The 17370-nt window shown below is 41.2% G+C and overlaps 1 protein-coding gene across 6 annotated transcripts in view; it reads left to right on the forward strand.

The window, feature by feature from the left end:
• The window catches only part of PALM2AKAP2 (PALM2 and AKAP2 fusion), a 448665-nt gene that overhangs the window by 17230 nt on the left and 414065 nt on the right, over positions 1-17370 (forward strand). For 3 of the 6 annotated variants that reach the window (XM_074361980.1, XM_074361972.1, XM_074361974.1), the window contains exon 2: positions 6402-6591. In XM_074361980.1, coding sequence (XP_074218081.1) covers positions 6587-6591 — 5 coding nt within the window. In that variant the 5' untranslated portion in view covers positions 6402-6586. Of the gene's footprint in view, positions 1-6401; positions 6592-17370 lie in introns of those variants that run through there. The other 3 variants (XM_074361975.1, XM_074361973.1, XM_074361976.1) reach the window with 1 other exon arrangement.

Raw genomic sequence — 17370 nt, forward strand, 5'->3', positions numbered from 1 at the left:
ATTCAACAAATATTTATGAAGAGCCTACTATGTGCTAGACACTGTTCTAGGGGACATATGAGTGAACAAAATAGAAAAATAAATCCCTGTCCCTATCAAGCTTACTTTCTACAGGTACTTGATTGCATTCATATACGTAAATGTTCTCCTCACATTTTCCTAAAACAAAAGAACATTCTGCCTCAAGAATAAATCCAAGTTTTCAATGCTCAGAAAGGAGAAATGGTTTCCAACTTTCCAATGATCCTTCTCAAAGCATATAAAATTTTTTTGAAAAAGTCTTACCATCTTAGGTAGTGTTACTTTTAATGTTGACATTTAATATTTGTGTCAGGAGATGAAAATATTTAATGATGATGTACATAAGCCTACCTTTAAAGATACCGCCAAGTAACCAAATAGCTTCTCCAGCTTTAGGTGGCCTAGGAGAGCTGATGAGATAATACTAAGTCAAGTATTAATAGCCTTGTAGCAGTTGAACATCATCTAGCTCTTCTGGCTCTCAGCTTAAGCAATGTGAAATGTATCTGGGTGACTTTGGACTGGTTCCCCTCCCATGTGTGGTTAAGGGGCAGCTTTTCCTTGGCAGAGTCCCTTTGATGAGTCCATGGTGTCACTGGGTTATCTCTGAGAGGTCATTGTTCATCTTCCGTCGTAGGTCAGACTTGGCAGTGGTGAAATAAGTGATCTTGCTACATCTGTACACGCATAATCATGGGCTGTTCTGAACACATACGTCATCTTGCGGGTGGGTGAGAGGAATCTAAAAACAAAAAACAAATAGGCCTTTTCAGCTTTTTGAGCTGAAAGAAAACAATAAATGTATTTCAACAAGGAGGATGATCCCAGGTCAATGGTAGGAGTCTGTGTTGGCTGTTGGACTAGGTAACCCCCAGAACCCCTCCCGTTGTCGATAGACCGTGACTGCCAGAATCACCCATGAGTCAGAAGTCTGCGCTGTTAGTGTCTTATCTGAGCAACAGAAAGACTATGAAGAAGAGAGATAACCTTTGCCCATGTTTAACCCAAGAAAAGAGCTCTTCGCATTTTGCTGACGTCTTTCCTGTCACAGTCTATGGGCTAGTTTTACCCAGTGTCAGTAGAATTATAAGAAGCCACTTGAGGTGACGTATTTTCAGAGAAAATGTATTAATGGTGGAAAAAGAGTGAGACATGAAGGCTAATAGCGACGCCATGATATTAATTCCAGCCCTATAAAACCAAGCTGGAGGTGTGCAGATCAACGAAACTCAGTAAATTATTTCATTCCACACCCCAACCCCCACCCCAATGTGCACAGCTCTAGATAAGATGAACAAATAACCAGTTTCTGTTAGAGATATGTCTCTTCCCTGTATCTCTCTAACAGTGACATCATTTACATGGAAGTAAAAGGGTAGTGTGACTCACATTATAAAATATGAAAAGTACATAAAGCTCCACAGGATGTCATACTTCTTAGAGTACAGACAGTTGAAATCCAGTAATGCCAAGTAAATTAAAAGACTGCTGTTTTTGTATTAATTGTCAGTCTGTGGTTTGCTTTGCATTTGTTGATGTATTGGAGTCATGCCTTTAGCTTGACAAAATGATTGTGCTTATTTTTATTTTCTTCCTCCCCCGTTAGACTGGAAATGATAGCAGTATCTCCATTTATCCAGTTGACGAGGAAGGAGAGTGAACAGGAACACTGAATATACTTTCCAAGTAACTACATTTTAGCCTAGGCAAGATATAAACATAAACAATCGAATATAAATGGAAACATTTGAAAGCCTATTTAATCTTTTTTTTTTAATTGAAGTATAGCCAGTTATAATATGTCAATTTCTGGTGTGCAGCACAATGTCTCAGTCATGCACATACATACATTTATTCGTTTTCATATACTTTTTCATGAAAGGTTATTACAAGACATTGAATATAGTTCCCTGTGCTGTATGAAAGCCTATTTAGCCTTTAACACAAAGTAGGGGACATGATTATCCTATGATTCTCTCAGGAGCTACTGTGATGGGTAGGGTTGCTTGTTCCTACACTGAAGGATTCCAAACCGACATTGTTGTTGTTTTGTTTTGTTGTCCTGTGCCCATTTTTGCACTTTACTTCCTCACCTTTAGCTGCTACTGCCTGAAGTAACACTTTTCCTGTTCCTCTCCAACCCCTTCAAAGTCTGTGTTTCTGTTTCTACTGAACCACGAAACGATTTAACCAAATATGCTCAGAATTATATCGAAAGTAGTCATATTATGAGTTTGTTTGTTTTGAATTAGGAAACACTGAGTTCACAGTGGAAGTTATAGACCCCTAATCTCTATCCTCACACACACCCCAACCCATAATTCTGCCTATAATCTCAGGCAGATTCCCTAAGTCCACCGTGGTCCCCAGTTTAAGAATTCCTATTCTAAAGCTTATGCATAATCCTTATATAAAAATCCTGGTAGGTATTCTCTCAGAGCTGGTCATTCTGTTTTTAGACCAGAAGGCTGAAGATTTTGCTTCTGTTGATAAAGAATTTGACTTTCACTAAAATATAACCTGAGTTAAGTTATTTAACTACTCTAAGCTTCAGTTTCTTCATCTACAAGATGGTAGTAATTGTAACTCTTACAAGATCATCACAGGATAAATATAAAACAGAGTAGGTACAAGCAAGTTGCAAACTCCAGACAATTAAAGCTTAGCCTGAGGTCCATAGACAATGGATGGGCTCCAGGGGTCCACAAACCACCTGATATTTTAAGCAAAATGTGGGTTTGTGACACCTGTGTGTTTTTCCTGGAAGCAGGGTACACAGTTCTCATCAGGTACTCAAGAAGGTTATGACCCTAAGAATGTTAAGAATTGGTGCTTATGCAGACATAGAAAACAAATGATAGTTACCAGGAGGGGAAGGGATGGGGAGGGATAGATTAGGAGTTTGGGATTAACAGGTACACATTCTTATATATAGAATGAACAACAAGACCTACTGTATAGCACAGGGAACTATATTCAGTTTCTTGTAATGAGCTGTAATGGAAAAGAAACTGAAAAAAATATATATATATATATATAACTGAATGGCTTTGCTGTACACCTGAAACTAACATTGTAAATCGACTATGCTTCAATAAAAAATAAGAATAAAAATATATTAAAAAAGAATTAGTGCTTATGGACTGGACTTTATGATATTATTGTTGTTTTGTTTATTTCCTGGTTCTAGACTAAATTTCAGGTAGGTAGTGTTGTTAAGTTATTGACTTCCAAGTCAGTTAACATGTATTTTGTGTGCTAGGAGTACCCAGTGAGCTCAGCTTAAATGAATAAACTATCAGAGAATGTGTATCAATGGATTCACATAATCATACCTGCTATTTTGCAGCTATGCTATATATATGTAAATTTTTAATGAATAAACAAATAGTAACATCTAGTGTAACATTCTCATTTAATCAGTGAGAATAAACAAATTGGTCACTTAAGTATCTATGTCTGTACTGACTTCACATCTTCAACGGAATACTATGAAGATACATAAAGATGGGTGTTAAAATGTTAGAGATTTCAGCAGAAAGTTATGATGTGATGATGATGATCATCATGATAGTTTATTATAGCTACTGTTTACTGGGTATCTACTAAGTACCAGGCATGATACTAGGTAATTTATATACATTGTATCTAATTTTCAAACCAACCTTTAAAGCTAAGAATTATTCTCCTCATTTTATAGGTAAAGAAACCTGAGACTAAAATTAACTAATAGGTCCAAAATCACAAAGCTAGTAGATGACTAAACTGGAATTTTAACTAAGGTCCGTTTGACTCTGAAGCATGTGATTTTTTTTCCTAAAGTTAAATACAGCAAATGCTGTATTTATGACTCTTAATAAGAAGTATAAGCCAGCCCTATAAAATGAATTAATTCTTGTTTTTCTATTGCATTTTAAAATTATAATAGTTAATCTACTAACTTCAAAAAACTTAGGGTGCACCTATAATTCAATTTAACCTTTATCTTAAAGAGATGCCGATGGAAAGGTTTTAGGCAAGGGGATATATGATTAGATTTGCATTCTTGGAAGATTGCTCCAGCTGTTCAATTGAATGGGTAGGAACAAGATGTGACAGGAGGCCAGAAAGCCAGGAGAGAGGCTGTTTTATTAACAGCAGTGAGGATAGGGAGAAGTGCATGTGCTCTGTGGCTGTTCAGGAGGTAAGCCCGGATTGATCTTGTTCATTGACTGGGGAGGACAAGTCAGGATGGTCAGGAATCAAAGACAATGCCCAGGTATCCGTGCAGACACTCCCCTTCCTGTTGTGAGGATAGGTAGGCAGGGTATTAGGAGGAGATTTACAGGTGAAATTGATGAGTGAATTTGAGACATAATTGGCTTGAGGTGTTTGTGAAGATGTTAATATGGTCTTTGGATATTCAGTTTTGAAATTTAGGGCTGGAGATTTAGTTTTGGAAGCACCATGTAAATAGTTAAATAAAGCCATGGAAGTAAATGAAATTGCATAGGGCGGGGATGTGCAGTGAAAAGTGAAGAGAGTTAAAGCTAGACCCAGCAGAATGCCAACATTTAAGAGAGCAGTAGCAGATACGGGGTAGCTAGCATCCAGGCAGTGTGGCGTCATAGAAGACAGTGCTTCAAAACAGGAGTGACTCTAGTATTGACCCAAAAGAAATGAAAACATATGTTCACACGAAGACCTGTACACAAACGTATATAGCAGTTTTATTAGTAATTGACACACACTGGAAACAATCTAAATATAAATTATCAGCTGGTGAGTGGATAAATACATTTGGCACATCTGTGCAATGGAATACTATTGAGCAACGGAAAGGAACTACCTCTACACACAACAACACAGATAACTCCCAAAAGCATTTGCTATGTGAAAGAAGCCAAACACAAAAGGCAAGAGAGTATGGGCAACCCTTCCAAGCGTCTTGACTATGAAGGGGAAGAGTAAAGACAGGATGGCATCTGCAGAGGCACATGGGTTGAGGGAGGGTTTCACGATCTCTAAATTCACACTGGATTCTCTGAATAGAAATAGGAGAAAATCTAGAATCTCTTTCCATAAAACATCTCTGTGAATCTTCACAGGCCTTGACTTTGTCGCTTACTTTCCAGAGGGAAAGGAAGGGAGTGAATCTACCCAGACCACTTTGCACTGGTTTCCTCTCAGTCCCTTGAATGGGTAGCACTTTCTTATCTAGAGTCACCAAACAAGCTGATAGCTTCTCAGAGTGCCCTCCCCCTGTATCCCAGCCCTCCCATCTCTCAGGCCAGTCCCGTGTGTGCCCACGCTTTCTTGAACACCTTCCCTTAGCAGGTCCATTTCCCTTTTATTCTCCATCAGAGTATTTGTTTTAAACAGCTTAATTAAGATATAATTCATAAACCACAAAATTTCCCCAGGATGTACAATTCAGTGCTTTTTACTTTATTCAAGAGTTGTGCAGTCATCATCAGAAATTAATTTTAAAACATTCATCACAGCATTTTACTACTTAGTTTTTATAGCAATATCTTCAGCCTGTGATATGTTTATTTTTCTATTTCTCTGTGCTTTGTCCTTCTACATTAGCCTGTGAGCTCCACCAAGACAGGGACTGTGACGGCCACGCTTACAGCTGCATCCTCAGCACCCAGCAGACACTTACTCACTGAAGGGCCGGGCAGTGAGACAAGATGAAAGCCTGAAACTTGTCTCACCTACTGTTCATTGCAGCAGGTGTAGGACACCTGAGTGGGAGCCAGGTTCCCACTCGGGAAACCGTTAGGAGCGGAGGATTCTCAGAGGGGGTGTAGGAGGGGACTGTATGCCCCGGGAGGCTTAAAACTGTGGGGTGGGGCCATGGTAATTTGGGAAATCATATTCAATATGTCGATTGTTTTCAAAGAACCAACTAGGGAAAGTAACGCTGGACAATATCTTCCTGGCAGGCGGGAATATGCAGAATGTGGAGCGGTAAGAAGGGCGTGGGGTCGCCAAAGTGATGGAACACCGCATTAACGCGCCGCAGCGCAGCTGGAGTTTCCCTTGGGAAACTCAGACAGATGCCCGCTGAACTGGCACAATGGCGTTTCCGAATGGGTGCCCAGTGCAACCTTGCCAATGACTCAATCGTTTTCCCTGCGCGCTCTGGGCTGTGCCACGCGCCGCAGCCACGCATCTGCCCCTCCCACCGGTTCCCGGCGTCTCAAGGCAGCGCCGCCTGTCCCAGGGGAGCCGCTGGCGCACCTGGCGCCTCGGGCGCCCGGGCCCTGCGCGCTGGTGGCCACACTGCCCGGCGCGCAGCTGCCTGCGCGCTCCCTCCCCAAACACTTAAGTAGAGTGGCTTGTCTAGCGCCCAGCGAACAACATTATCCAATTGCTTCCCGTTTTATTCGCAGGCTGGGAGCTGAGAGAGCCTGAGCGTTCACTTTCAACCCTCAAGGGGAGGAGGGGGTGCGGGCAGGGAGGGGAGACGCTCCCGGCACCACCTCGCGCGCGGCGCGGCCAGAGCGCCCGGCTTCGGCAAAGGCCAGCAGCGCCGGTGAGCCCCGCAGCAGCACGCCCGGCCTCCCAGAGCCCGGAGATGGAGTGAGTATCCCCGCGCCGCGCGCGCCACTCGCTGCCTTCCCCTCCGCGTGTTGCCATGGCGACCGAGGCAGCAGGCCGATCGGCTCTGATCCCGGTCTGGGATGGGTGTTTAATTTCAGCCGCAGGTGTATGCCTGGCGTTTCTATAGCAGCAGCCGCGGTGGCAGGAGCCAAGGGGTAGGAGCCCCGGGATTCGTGGTTTTGGCCGCTGCCTCTTGGCCAGCAGGGCCTCCGGAGGGGATGATGTTGCTAAGGAGGGAGGCACGTTCTAGGCTTCCCCGTCCCTGCCCTAAGCTTCCGCTACTCAGGGAGTTGGCCGCAATAGCCGTTACTTCCGATTCCTAACCATGTCAGCATTATTGGACTGCAGTTTAAAAAAAAGGAGGGGGGGTGGTCACTGCGGATCAGAAGCCAATGTGGTTCAGTGTGAAGCGTGTAATGGAAGGATGATGAGTTAGTGGGTAATACGAGCCAGAGCTGCAATGCCTTGGCTACTAGAAACCATGAGGACCCCCAAATAATTGATTTGTTCCTGGGGTAATTGAGAAAGGAGACAGACCGTAGGACCGGCAGCCGGGGTTTAATTACAACGTTTGGCACAGGGGGCACCGCATGCGAGGGGTGGGGAAGAGAGGGCAGGAAGGCAAGAGGGGCGTTAACCAGAAAAGACACAATACAGGGCCTCGGTGCTGGTTCAGACTGGGGTTCATCTCTCCTCTGTCTTTGCATCCCTACGTTGCTTTTTTGGTCACTCTTTCAGGCTGCTACTGCAGCAGAGCCACTCTGACAGGCGACAGGCTCCAGGAAAGGGTCATTTTGGGAGCCAGCTATTAGATAACTGCTCACTTGGTCAGCTTCTCCTCCTCCTGTTCTCTTCCCACGGGTACTCCCTGACATTGAGGCTGTATGAAAATCATATTTCAGCCTGTAGATAATGCCCTGTTTTCAAGTATCAGGGCTTTCATGCCAAACCCAATAAACCCTAGTTGCAGCTTTTATCCACCCCCTGCATATCTGATTGTGTAGATGCAATTTAATCCTCACCAACAAGGCTGCTAAAGCAGAAGTGAGAGATGGTGTGGCATTTAGCAGTGATGAGTTGTAGATTTCAGCCCCTGCCTTGGCTGGTTCAAGTGCTATTGATTTCCTACACCAGTAATTTGATGTCGTCTGAGCCTCAGTTTCCTTATTTATACAATGGAGATAAAGATGTTCCTTACCCACTTTTAAGGGTTAAGAGGATCAGATAATATTTCTATCTCTTCTAAAGAGCTCTGTCAATTGTATGGTGTATACGAATTTAAGGAGCTAATGATTAAGCCTTTTGGAGTCAGTTTGCTGGGTTTGAGTCCTTTTACACTTTGCTGAATGACGTCAGCCTCTCTGGGCCTCATTTCTGGAAACAGAAATAGTAATAATAACTCTTTCCTGTGATTTTGTGACGATTAAACAAGTTGATACATACCAGGTTTTTAGAATAGAGCCTGGCACAAAGTAAACTCAATGAATAATGCCAATTACCTATGAATAGTATCTATTATCATTATTACTATGGTCTCCAGTGTTTTCCATTGACATTTATGGGGTGTCAGGTTGGCACCAAGCTGTTTTTTTTTTTCCAGACAATTGATTAAAAACTACAATGCCCCAAGGGCAACTGAGAGTAGCACAATTCCTAAGATGCCTTTGTAAATGTGGAGAATCAACCAGAAGACACAGCAGGCTTGGGGATACAGAGCACAAACTGGACAACGCGCCCCTGGCCTGCTCCATTCCCCTTCCACGTTGCCATTTTCTTGACATGGAGACTGTCTTTTATAAGAGACTGAATATGAGTCTAGTCATCCCACTGTGTAAGGTTAAAGAGTTACCCTGGTTATTTGCCGGGGCAGCAATTTTCATCTTTACAGTCTCATATTAATATTAATACTCTAATGTATAACGTATCTCCCAGACTTAAAACATGGGAGTTCAGTAACTGTGTAACGGCATACAGGATCTGTACGTTTACTTCCTCAGACCGTCCCCCATTTCCTCTCCATTCCTTGCTAAGCTTTTGTTCCAGGTGTGCCTGTCTCTCGCCTGAAACTCCTTGTGAACAAAGACCTGTCCCATCACACTCCCCCCTCCCTCCTCCGGGATCCAGGTTGGTGCCTCAACCAGCCTCCTTCTCCCCAGTGGACCTGGCCCCGACTTTCCCATTCCTGAGTGACATTCCAAAGCCCTCCTTGCCTTCCAGTTAACCTCCCGTATTTCTAACTGACTGTCTGTTCTCTACCCCACTTCCTTTGCTTCATTAATGCCATTCCCTTTTTAACTCTTTATTTCCCCTTTCAGAATACCACTTTTTTTCTGTCCTACCTTGAAATTTCCTGTATGTCATATCTTGTTATTCCCCTCAATCTAAACCCTCCCTAAATCTCATCCCAGGTAGGACAGCCTCCTTTAAATAGGAGTTAGATAGGGACTCAATTCTCCTTACTTACTGTGTCCAACTTATGTTTAGGAAAGCAAATTAAAAAGAGGAATAAAATTCACTTCCTGATTTTATTTTTTATATAACCAACATATATTTGTGGAGGTTAGCACTGGTCAACAAAATGGTTATGATTTTCATCATCTGGAGTTCATAGTCTCATGAAGGGATAGATGTTCAACCAGTAATCACAAGCGATCTTTAAATACAGAGTGCAGTAAATGCCATGAAGGGAAAAAACCCAGAGAAAATGGCAGGAAGGGGATATAGGTTAGATTGGGGGGTCAGTGAAACCCCTCTGAGGAACTGAAATCTAATGTGAGATCCAAAGAATGAGTAGGAGTTAGCTAGCTGAGGAGTAGAGAGAAGAAGCACTCTGGGCTGAGAAAGCAGCATGTGCTAAGGCCCTGGGGCAGAAGAGACCTCAGCAAGTTGGAAGAACTGGAAGAAGGGTCATGTGGCTGGAGTTTTGGCAGCAAGGGGAAGACGGTTCAGAGATGGCTAAATGCAATGGAGCCACCAAAGAGATTTTTGCACCTTTCCTCATTTAAAATGAATGGCACAGAAAATGTGTCATAGCCACCAGAATGCTGCAGGTGTCTGCAACAGGAGAAGGGAATTATCCATTTTAAAAGCCAGAGAGTTTGTTGTCTGCCAATATCTGAGCATTTTGAATAAGCCAAGTTCACTCATCTAAAATGACAGAGTGAAAATAAAAACACAATCATTTATTCATGAGAATGATTAGTTTTAATAGAATAAGAGCATCTTAGTTAAAATGAGAAAGAAGTCTAGATAATAAGCTAAGAGGGTCCTAAGTGATTGTACTTGGCAGCCTTCTTTGTTGGGTTGAGTAGCAGATCAATGTGTTTGTAGGCATGAACTGTGTAGTACCTGCAGTTACTAATTTGATACCACACCTACAGGCTTTGCCAGACACTCCTCTAGAACAGTCTGGGAGCCAAAAGGCAAAGAGAACATAGCATGGGAACTCTTTTACATTGTTCAAGTTTGTCAAATTTAGACTTGATTGATTCCTTACTCGGACAGTTAAGGAAATGAGCAACCATCACTTAGCCTTCCATTTACCATTTGTTGCAGTTAATAGTGGGAGTTTTACGTTTTCAAAGTTTTTAACATTTGCAATGTTGAACTGTAAACATAATTCATTCAACTATGAATTCATAATTCATGGTTCATTCAACTGAGTGTCATTTATGTACTAGGCACTGTGCTGAGCACTGAAATTACAGTAGTGAACAAAACTGAAACAGATCTTCCCCTCACAATCATTCTATTTAATAATGGAGAAAAAAAACATATATATATATATATAAATACCAGGAAGTGATAAATGTTAACTATAAAATTAAAAACCAATAGGAGACTGGAGAGCAATAAGGGAGGGTTACTTTTGATAGAGTAGTCAGGGAACCTGCTGGTTTCCGAGCTAGTGAGTTTGAATAAATGCTTGAACAAAGTGAGAGGGTGACCCACTGCGGAAGAAGAGCAGTTGCAAAGGCCCTGAGGCAGGACCATGCTTTGTGGGCTTAGTTTTCACCTTGGGATCCAAATGGAGTCCAGATCACCACCAGCCCTTTCACCAGTGGTCGTGTTGATTTAGTGTTCAGTTGGAAGGCTTTGTTTTCCAATGGGGCCCAAGGGTGTTATATTCTGAATGCCTTTTTGTTGCTTTTATGAACAAACCTATTGCATGTGTATAAAATTATAGAATCATGTTTTCCCTCCTGTCATAATCCTATAAAACATTGTTCCATTGTGTTCTGGCATTGACTGTTTCTCTGGAAAAGTCTGAGGCTAGCCTGATTAATTCCTCTGGCTTTTTTTTTTTGGTCTTTTGCTGGTAAAATTATTTTTAAACATCAAAGTGTAGCAGCATCTTTTTTTGTGATATTTCTCACTGTAAGTCATTGTGTCAGTTTTTCCTGGAAAATGGTATGTTCCTTTGATCTGAAGATTCATATTTTCGTTTATTTTTTATAAAGGTGTTTTCTTCCTGGCCTTCAATTAAAAAAAATTGTTTGTTCTATTACCTACAACAGGTACATCTATTACTCACTGCCCTCCATAGTTATTTTGAATTGCTTTCATTTTTCCTGATTTTCCCATGAGTTTTTGTTACATTTTAAAATCTATCCTCTAGGCAGCTGTTTTTTAGCAATATTGGTTGAGTTCTTACCCATTCTAATGTAGCTTTTACCTCTGTGATGGTTATATTGTTATCATCACTTTATTTTCTGACTCTGCCAGCTCATTTTGCACGTATTTTTTAGAGGGTTCATATTTTCTTTAATTTCTTCAAATGTATGGAGAAGTGTTTATCTGAAAATTTCATCGATTTTCTTGTCATTTTCCTGAAATATATTTATCTGTCTTTTGCTTGTAAATCTTTCCTCTCTTTTTAAAAATAATAGTTAAGTATATAGAATCCACACAGGTTGACAACTTTGCACTGATTACCCATTTCCAAATGGAGGTAATCCTGGACAAAACTGCTATTTGTCCAAGAATAAGTGGGAAGGAAAGGAGCAGTGTTTGGGGCAGACAGTGACTTTGGATTAAATATTTTGTCTCATAAAAATTTCTTACAACTTTACAATGTCTTCTGTTTTAAAAATGCCTTGTAGTGAGTGAGTGGATCCCTCAGGTCATGCATCCCAGACTCACATATCTCATCTCATCTCACTTTGTGTGTGTGTGTGTGTGTGTGTTTGTGTGTTTGTGTGTGTGTTGGAGTTGGAGGGACACACAGCTACTTAGTACTTATTTATCACTACATAGTTGACTCTGTTTAGCATCCCAAACACTGCAAGTCATCTACAAAGGTAATTTTTATTTTTCTTCTCTTTTTTTACATCTCTCACCTCCAGACTAGTTCTCTATGTTTAGATGGTAAGTTTCAGGCTTTCTCAGATAGTGAAGAAGGAAGAAATTCAGTGTCACTTTCTGCACCACTCTGGTATGGAACCAGCCCCTCCACACAGTTGTTTCCCATGTTGCCCGTGACCTGCTCACACCATGCCTCACCATTCCAATGCTGGGCCTCTCTGAACTCTCTCCTTAATTATACAGAAATTTGCAAACCTATTGAGATGTGTAAAAATCTAGATCACCTTTTAGGGTTGTCCATTGACTGAATCGAATTTTTACTCTTTTTAGCAGATAATTCTTATAGTCTGTGATTTGAGAGTCTTTGCTCTTTGCAAGTTTCATTGTAGACACATTTTTCTTTCCAATTTTTCATTCTTTTAGTTCATTTCAGCAGGTTTCAGGGAAATAGAAAACTTGCCTTTACCGTATCTTTGAGTGACTGAATCAATGAATCATGGGTTCCTGGGAAAATAATATTAGGAACTACCAAATGTCATTGTTATTGGAAAATTTGTTATACATGTCTTTTTTCAATCAATTCTTAGGAGTGTATATGGCAAAATAGGTTTATGAATGAGATCATAAATACTTGTAGTGGAAGAGTTTTGTAAAGGGTGGATGTTCTGTGTCACCCATCAGATCTGCTCTCCACCCTTCCCCCACTGCTTTGTGCCCTCGCAGGCTGATCTCTGTGGTCTACATCAACTAGGCTCTCTTGCCCTTTGACTTTCTGTTGGGTTGGCTCAATGGAAGGCACCAGCCAGAGACCCAAGGGTGAAAGGAGAGTGAGGTCAGCGTATTTCTTCTATGATCTCCTTTCTCACAGGGAAGTGGGTTGCTTTCCTTCTCTGAAGGCCGCAGCCCCTGCCTGTAGCCTTGTGCTACAGCTATAGCTCCAGTTCTCTCCCAGTTCTGAGAATCACTCCCCCCCCGCCTTTGCTTCTCCTGGACCAGGTGTGACGATGGCCTCCCTGCTCTGTTAGGCCCTGGTGCGTCACCATCCTTGTTGGTTTTTCTTCACTCTGACCATGCCTTTGTAAAGCAGTCCCTTTGCTAAGCTCCCCTCAGTTATCCAGTTTGAATGTGCCATCTCTTTCTAGCTGGGATCCTAACTTACAAAGGATAGAAGGACAGAATTTGATGGTTTTTGTCTGCATATTCTGGCCATTGGAGCTCAAGGCTCCAAAATATGAAACTGGTGTTGACACTCGTTAAGCACTTACTCATGAATTTGAGAAGGAGAAGCTTCAATTCCACCAGGTACCAACATGTTCGTTTGCTTCCTGTAGAAAATGTCATTTCTCTTATTACTTATAATAAAAATCCCCCAAATTTGACTCCTCAGAGGGAAGACCAATCTCAGTTACAGAGAGGCTTAATTAGAATTTTATCTTATTTAAAGAAATGAAAATTTCTTTCTTCTCATTATAAGACAAACTGTGCTAGTCAAAATTCTGCTTTGTGACTAGAACTTCATAGTATTTGACCTACTGTTTAAACAGAAATGGTAATTTCACTAATAGTACATAAAGGAATGCTTCCTAAATTCCTACCAAATCAATAAAATCTGTCCCATCTTGTTTACTCTTCTTCACAGATAGCACCAGAGCATAGAGTATATTCTAATCAAAAGGTATATTTTATAAGTTCTGAATGAATGGGCTCCAAATGAAAGATATTAGACTCCATCTATTTTTTTTTTTGCATTCTTTTTTTAATTGAAGTATAGTTTTCAATGTTGTATCAATTTTTGGTGCACAGCATGTTTCAGTCATACATATGCATACATATATTCATTTTCATATTCTTTTTCATTCTAGGTTACTACAAGATATTGAATATAGTTCCCTGTGCTGTACAGTATAAACTTGTTTATCTATTTTATATATAGTAGTTGGTGTCTGCAAATTTCGAACTCTCAGTTTATCCCTTCCCATCCCCTTCCCCTCAGTGGTAACCATAAGTTTGTTCTCTATGTCTGTGTAGGCTCTATTTTTGTAAGTATTTCCTACTTGGAAAGTAAGTTGTTTAGACTGCTTATCTTGCTTTAAGTCCCTCCATTTCTTTGTCAATTGTGTTCATTTATTTATTCATTTCAGCTTATAATTGTTAAGTACCTACTATGTGCTAGGCCTTGTTCTAGGCCCCTGGGGTACAAATATGAATATGATGTAGTTCCTGCCTTTAGGGAAGCCACAATCCTTGAGGAACAAGTATAATTGGCTAAGTAATTATAATAAAGTGTGCTAAGTGTTATGCTAGGGGAAGGTAGATGAGATACTGTGTGAAGCCCATGGCAAGAGGACAAGAGCCTAAGTGATTCTTAGGAGTTCAGAGATCCTACGTGACGCCCAGATCCCAGCCTGACTCAGCCCCTGAGATTAATTTAGCTTAAAAACATTTTTGTTTTTAATGCCTGGACTGGTTACCTGACAAGTGCTTAAGTCACTTTCAAAAAAAAAATTAGCCAAGCCAATCCCAATATTAAAACTAGACTGAAGAATGGATGGTCTTCAAATGTTTTTATTTGCACTAATGAGCCTGTGGCTAAGGCTCCCTCCATGATGGTTCATACAACAGTATTGTGGTGCACGTCTGCCCCCTTGAGGAATCAGAAACTCCGTTTTCAGATGACAGTGCAAAGCAGGATCCCCAAGGAAGCACAGCAGAACAAAACAGAGAACAGAATGCAAAGAAAACAAAACGGAACAGAACAAACAAACAGACAAAAACACAGGAAGATTTGCCGGGCACTGCTAAACCTTTTTGGACACTTGATTTGTTTTAGCCATCCTTGTTGAAATCATGTCCAAATCCTTTAAATTTTGAAAAGCATTAAGATCTGCTTAACTGTACCTATGAGTCATACTGGGAAGCACTAAAGAAGTTGATCTAGAAACAATTTGGAAGTTCTTCATCCTTCTGATGCTTCCCTTATCTTATCTTTAGAGGCAGAAGTGCCCAGCATTTAAAGTTAATGACACCAACAATAAAAGCTCATTTCCTCAGAGACTTGCGCCCTGATGCATAATGAATCCCCTGGGGACAGCATGAAAAGGCAGATCCTGATTCTGCAGGTCTGAGTGGGACTTGGGAGAGTCTACATTCCCAACAAGCTTCCTAGGAGATAATGATGCTGTTGGTCTGGAGACCACACTTCCAGGAGCAATGTTCACAGTGCTGAGACACTGCATATAATGCAAGAAATGACGGTCTCATCCTTCTATACTTCCCCCCCCCCCCCAATACAGCCCTCCTGCTAGGGGGTTGCTCCTATGAACTCGAGTCCAGCAATCTGTGAAACAGGCCAGTTACAGAGCAAAACCAGGTTCTTCATTTTAGTTGGCATCACAGGGCGGTTCCATGTGGATAAATAAAACATTTTTTGGAAAGTCAGGGCAGAATAAGTGGCTGTGAAAAACGTGTTTACAATGTAAATAAATGTACACTTATTTTAAGAAATACAAATTTGAAAAGTTTGAGGGTCATAAATAATTTAAAATCTAAAAATGTTTTTCTTTGGCTAGTTCCTTAGTGTTTAAAAAATAACTTGTGAATCTGATTACCTCGGTGTCTGCAAATCAGTAAAATCTTAGTGTAAATATCAAGCTATGATTCTATAAATATGATACTCATATGCATATGAATATAGTATGTTTGGACCAAGAAGCTTGTGGTTTTACATTTTCTGAATGAGATCGACCAACTTAGAGATCCTTACTATTGAGAGCCAGGGAAGAGCAACCTATTTCGTAAAGGTTAATTCAAACTTGTTATTAAGTTGGGTTTTCACGTACATGAGATGGCAATTATCCCCCAAACTCTCTCCTTGTTATTGGAGCTAAATAGTCTAAGGACAATATATATTTGAGAATTAAACTGTACAGAACAAGGTTTAGTTATGGATTCTTGATTGCTTAATAAAAGGATGGCTCTCCAAATCTAATTACACTTGTGTAAATTAAAGCACAGTTCTTAATGGCTCCTGATTTGTGTTCCCCCAGCCCGTGTCAGCTGCAAAATGTGCCTTTCTGTTAATTTCACTCGAGGTCTTAAAATTAGAAGCATTATATCGTATCAGGGTGCTGTGCATATGGCTTCAGTGCAAGAAGAATAGGAGGGAGTGTCATGCCCTGGAAAAACAGAGATTAGGGTTTGTGTGTGTGTGTGTGTGTGTGTGTGTGTGTGTGTGTGTGTGTGTGTGTGTGTGTGTATAACTCTTTTTAAGGCCTCCCTCGAAAATGTGTATCTGTGTCTTGTCACTCCCACTGCCTGGCCGATACGGGTAGCCCCTCCTTTTCTTCCTTATTCCTAATTGTCTCTGTACTTCTCCACTTTGCCGGTCTCTCGATGGGGTGAAACCCTGACAGGTCCTTCATGTGTGCCCTGAAAGATGAGGGAAGCTGGTTGTCCACCCTGCTTTCTCTTTCTCAGTGAGGGGGGCTCTGTCTAGCTGGGACATTCCCTTGGCACTGAGCAGTGCCAGCAGGCCAGCCAGCCTGGGGAATAGGCTGGTGCAGACAAAATGAAGCTGCCCTTCCTTCCCATTTGTTTGGTTATTTTTGTTCCCCTGTGTTACTGAAGTTTCTTAAGTAGACTTCTGAGCTCTCCAGTAGCTACTTTTTTTTTCATGGATAGCTGTCTAACTGTTGATCTTCACTGGGAGACAGAGTCTCGTGTCTCCCACACCGCCATCTTGGTGATGTCACCCTGAAACCGAATAGAGCTCTGGTTCATTTCCAAAGCACACATCTGTCTGTCATGTCTTAAGCCGTATCCCTAGACCCTGACGTTCTAGGTGGTACTAAGATGCAGGTACCATGTAGGCATCAACAGCTGGGGGCCTATCTTGATACTCTCAAAGCTTAGGTTGTGACTGCTTTTGATTATAGAATTAAAGATCTGTAGGGTGGAGGAGCATAAACCAGAGAGCAGACATAATAAGTATCATTGCCTGAAGTCTCCCTAGTGCTGGAGTGGAAGCTTGGACCTGCACCTGATGAAGAAACCTCATCCACACTTAGATGATAAACTTATAAATAGGTCTGCATCAGGGGAAGGTACAAGATTTGTCTTTTCCACAATTGAAAATTAGTTATTGGCTTTTCACAGATGTCCTTTATCCAATTTGGGACAGTCCTTTCTTTCTCAAGTGTGCTGATTGTGTTTTTGTTATTTTTAATGAACAGCTGTTACATTTGTCAAATGCTCTTTCCTAGATCTAATGAGACAATCATATGTATTCTCTTTGCTAATATTTTGTTCAGGTTTTTGCATCTATATTTATGAAAGATGTTGCCTGTGGTTTTCTTTTCGTGCAATGCCCTTGCCAGGCTTTGGTGTCAGTGTTATGTTGACATCATAAAACTAGTAGGGAAAGATGTCTTCCTTCTCTATTTCGGGGGGAGAATT

Source organism: Camelus bactrianus, chromosome 4 (genome assembly GCF_048773025.1).
Source record: "Camelus bactrianus isolate YW-2024 breed Bactrian camel chromosome 4, ASM4877302v1, whole genome shotgun sequence".
Lineage (NCBI taxonomy): Eukaryota > Metazoa > Chordata > Mammalia > Artiodactyla > Camelidae > Camelus > Camelus bactrianus.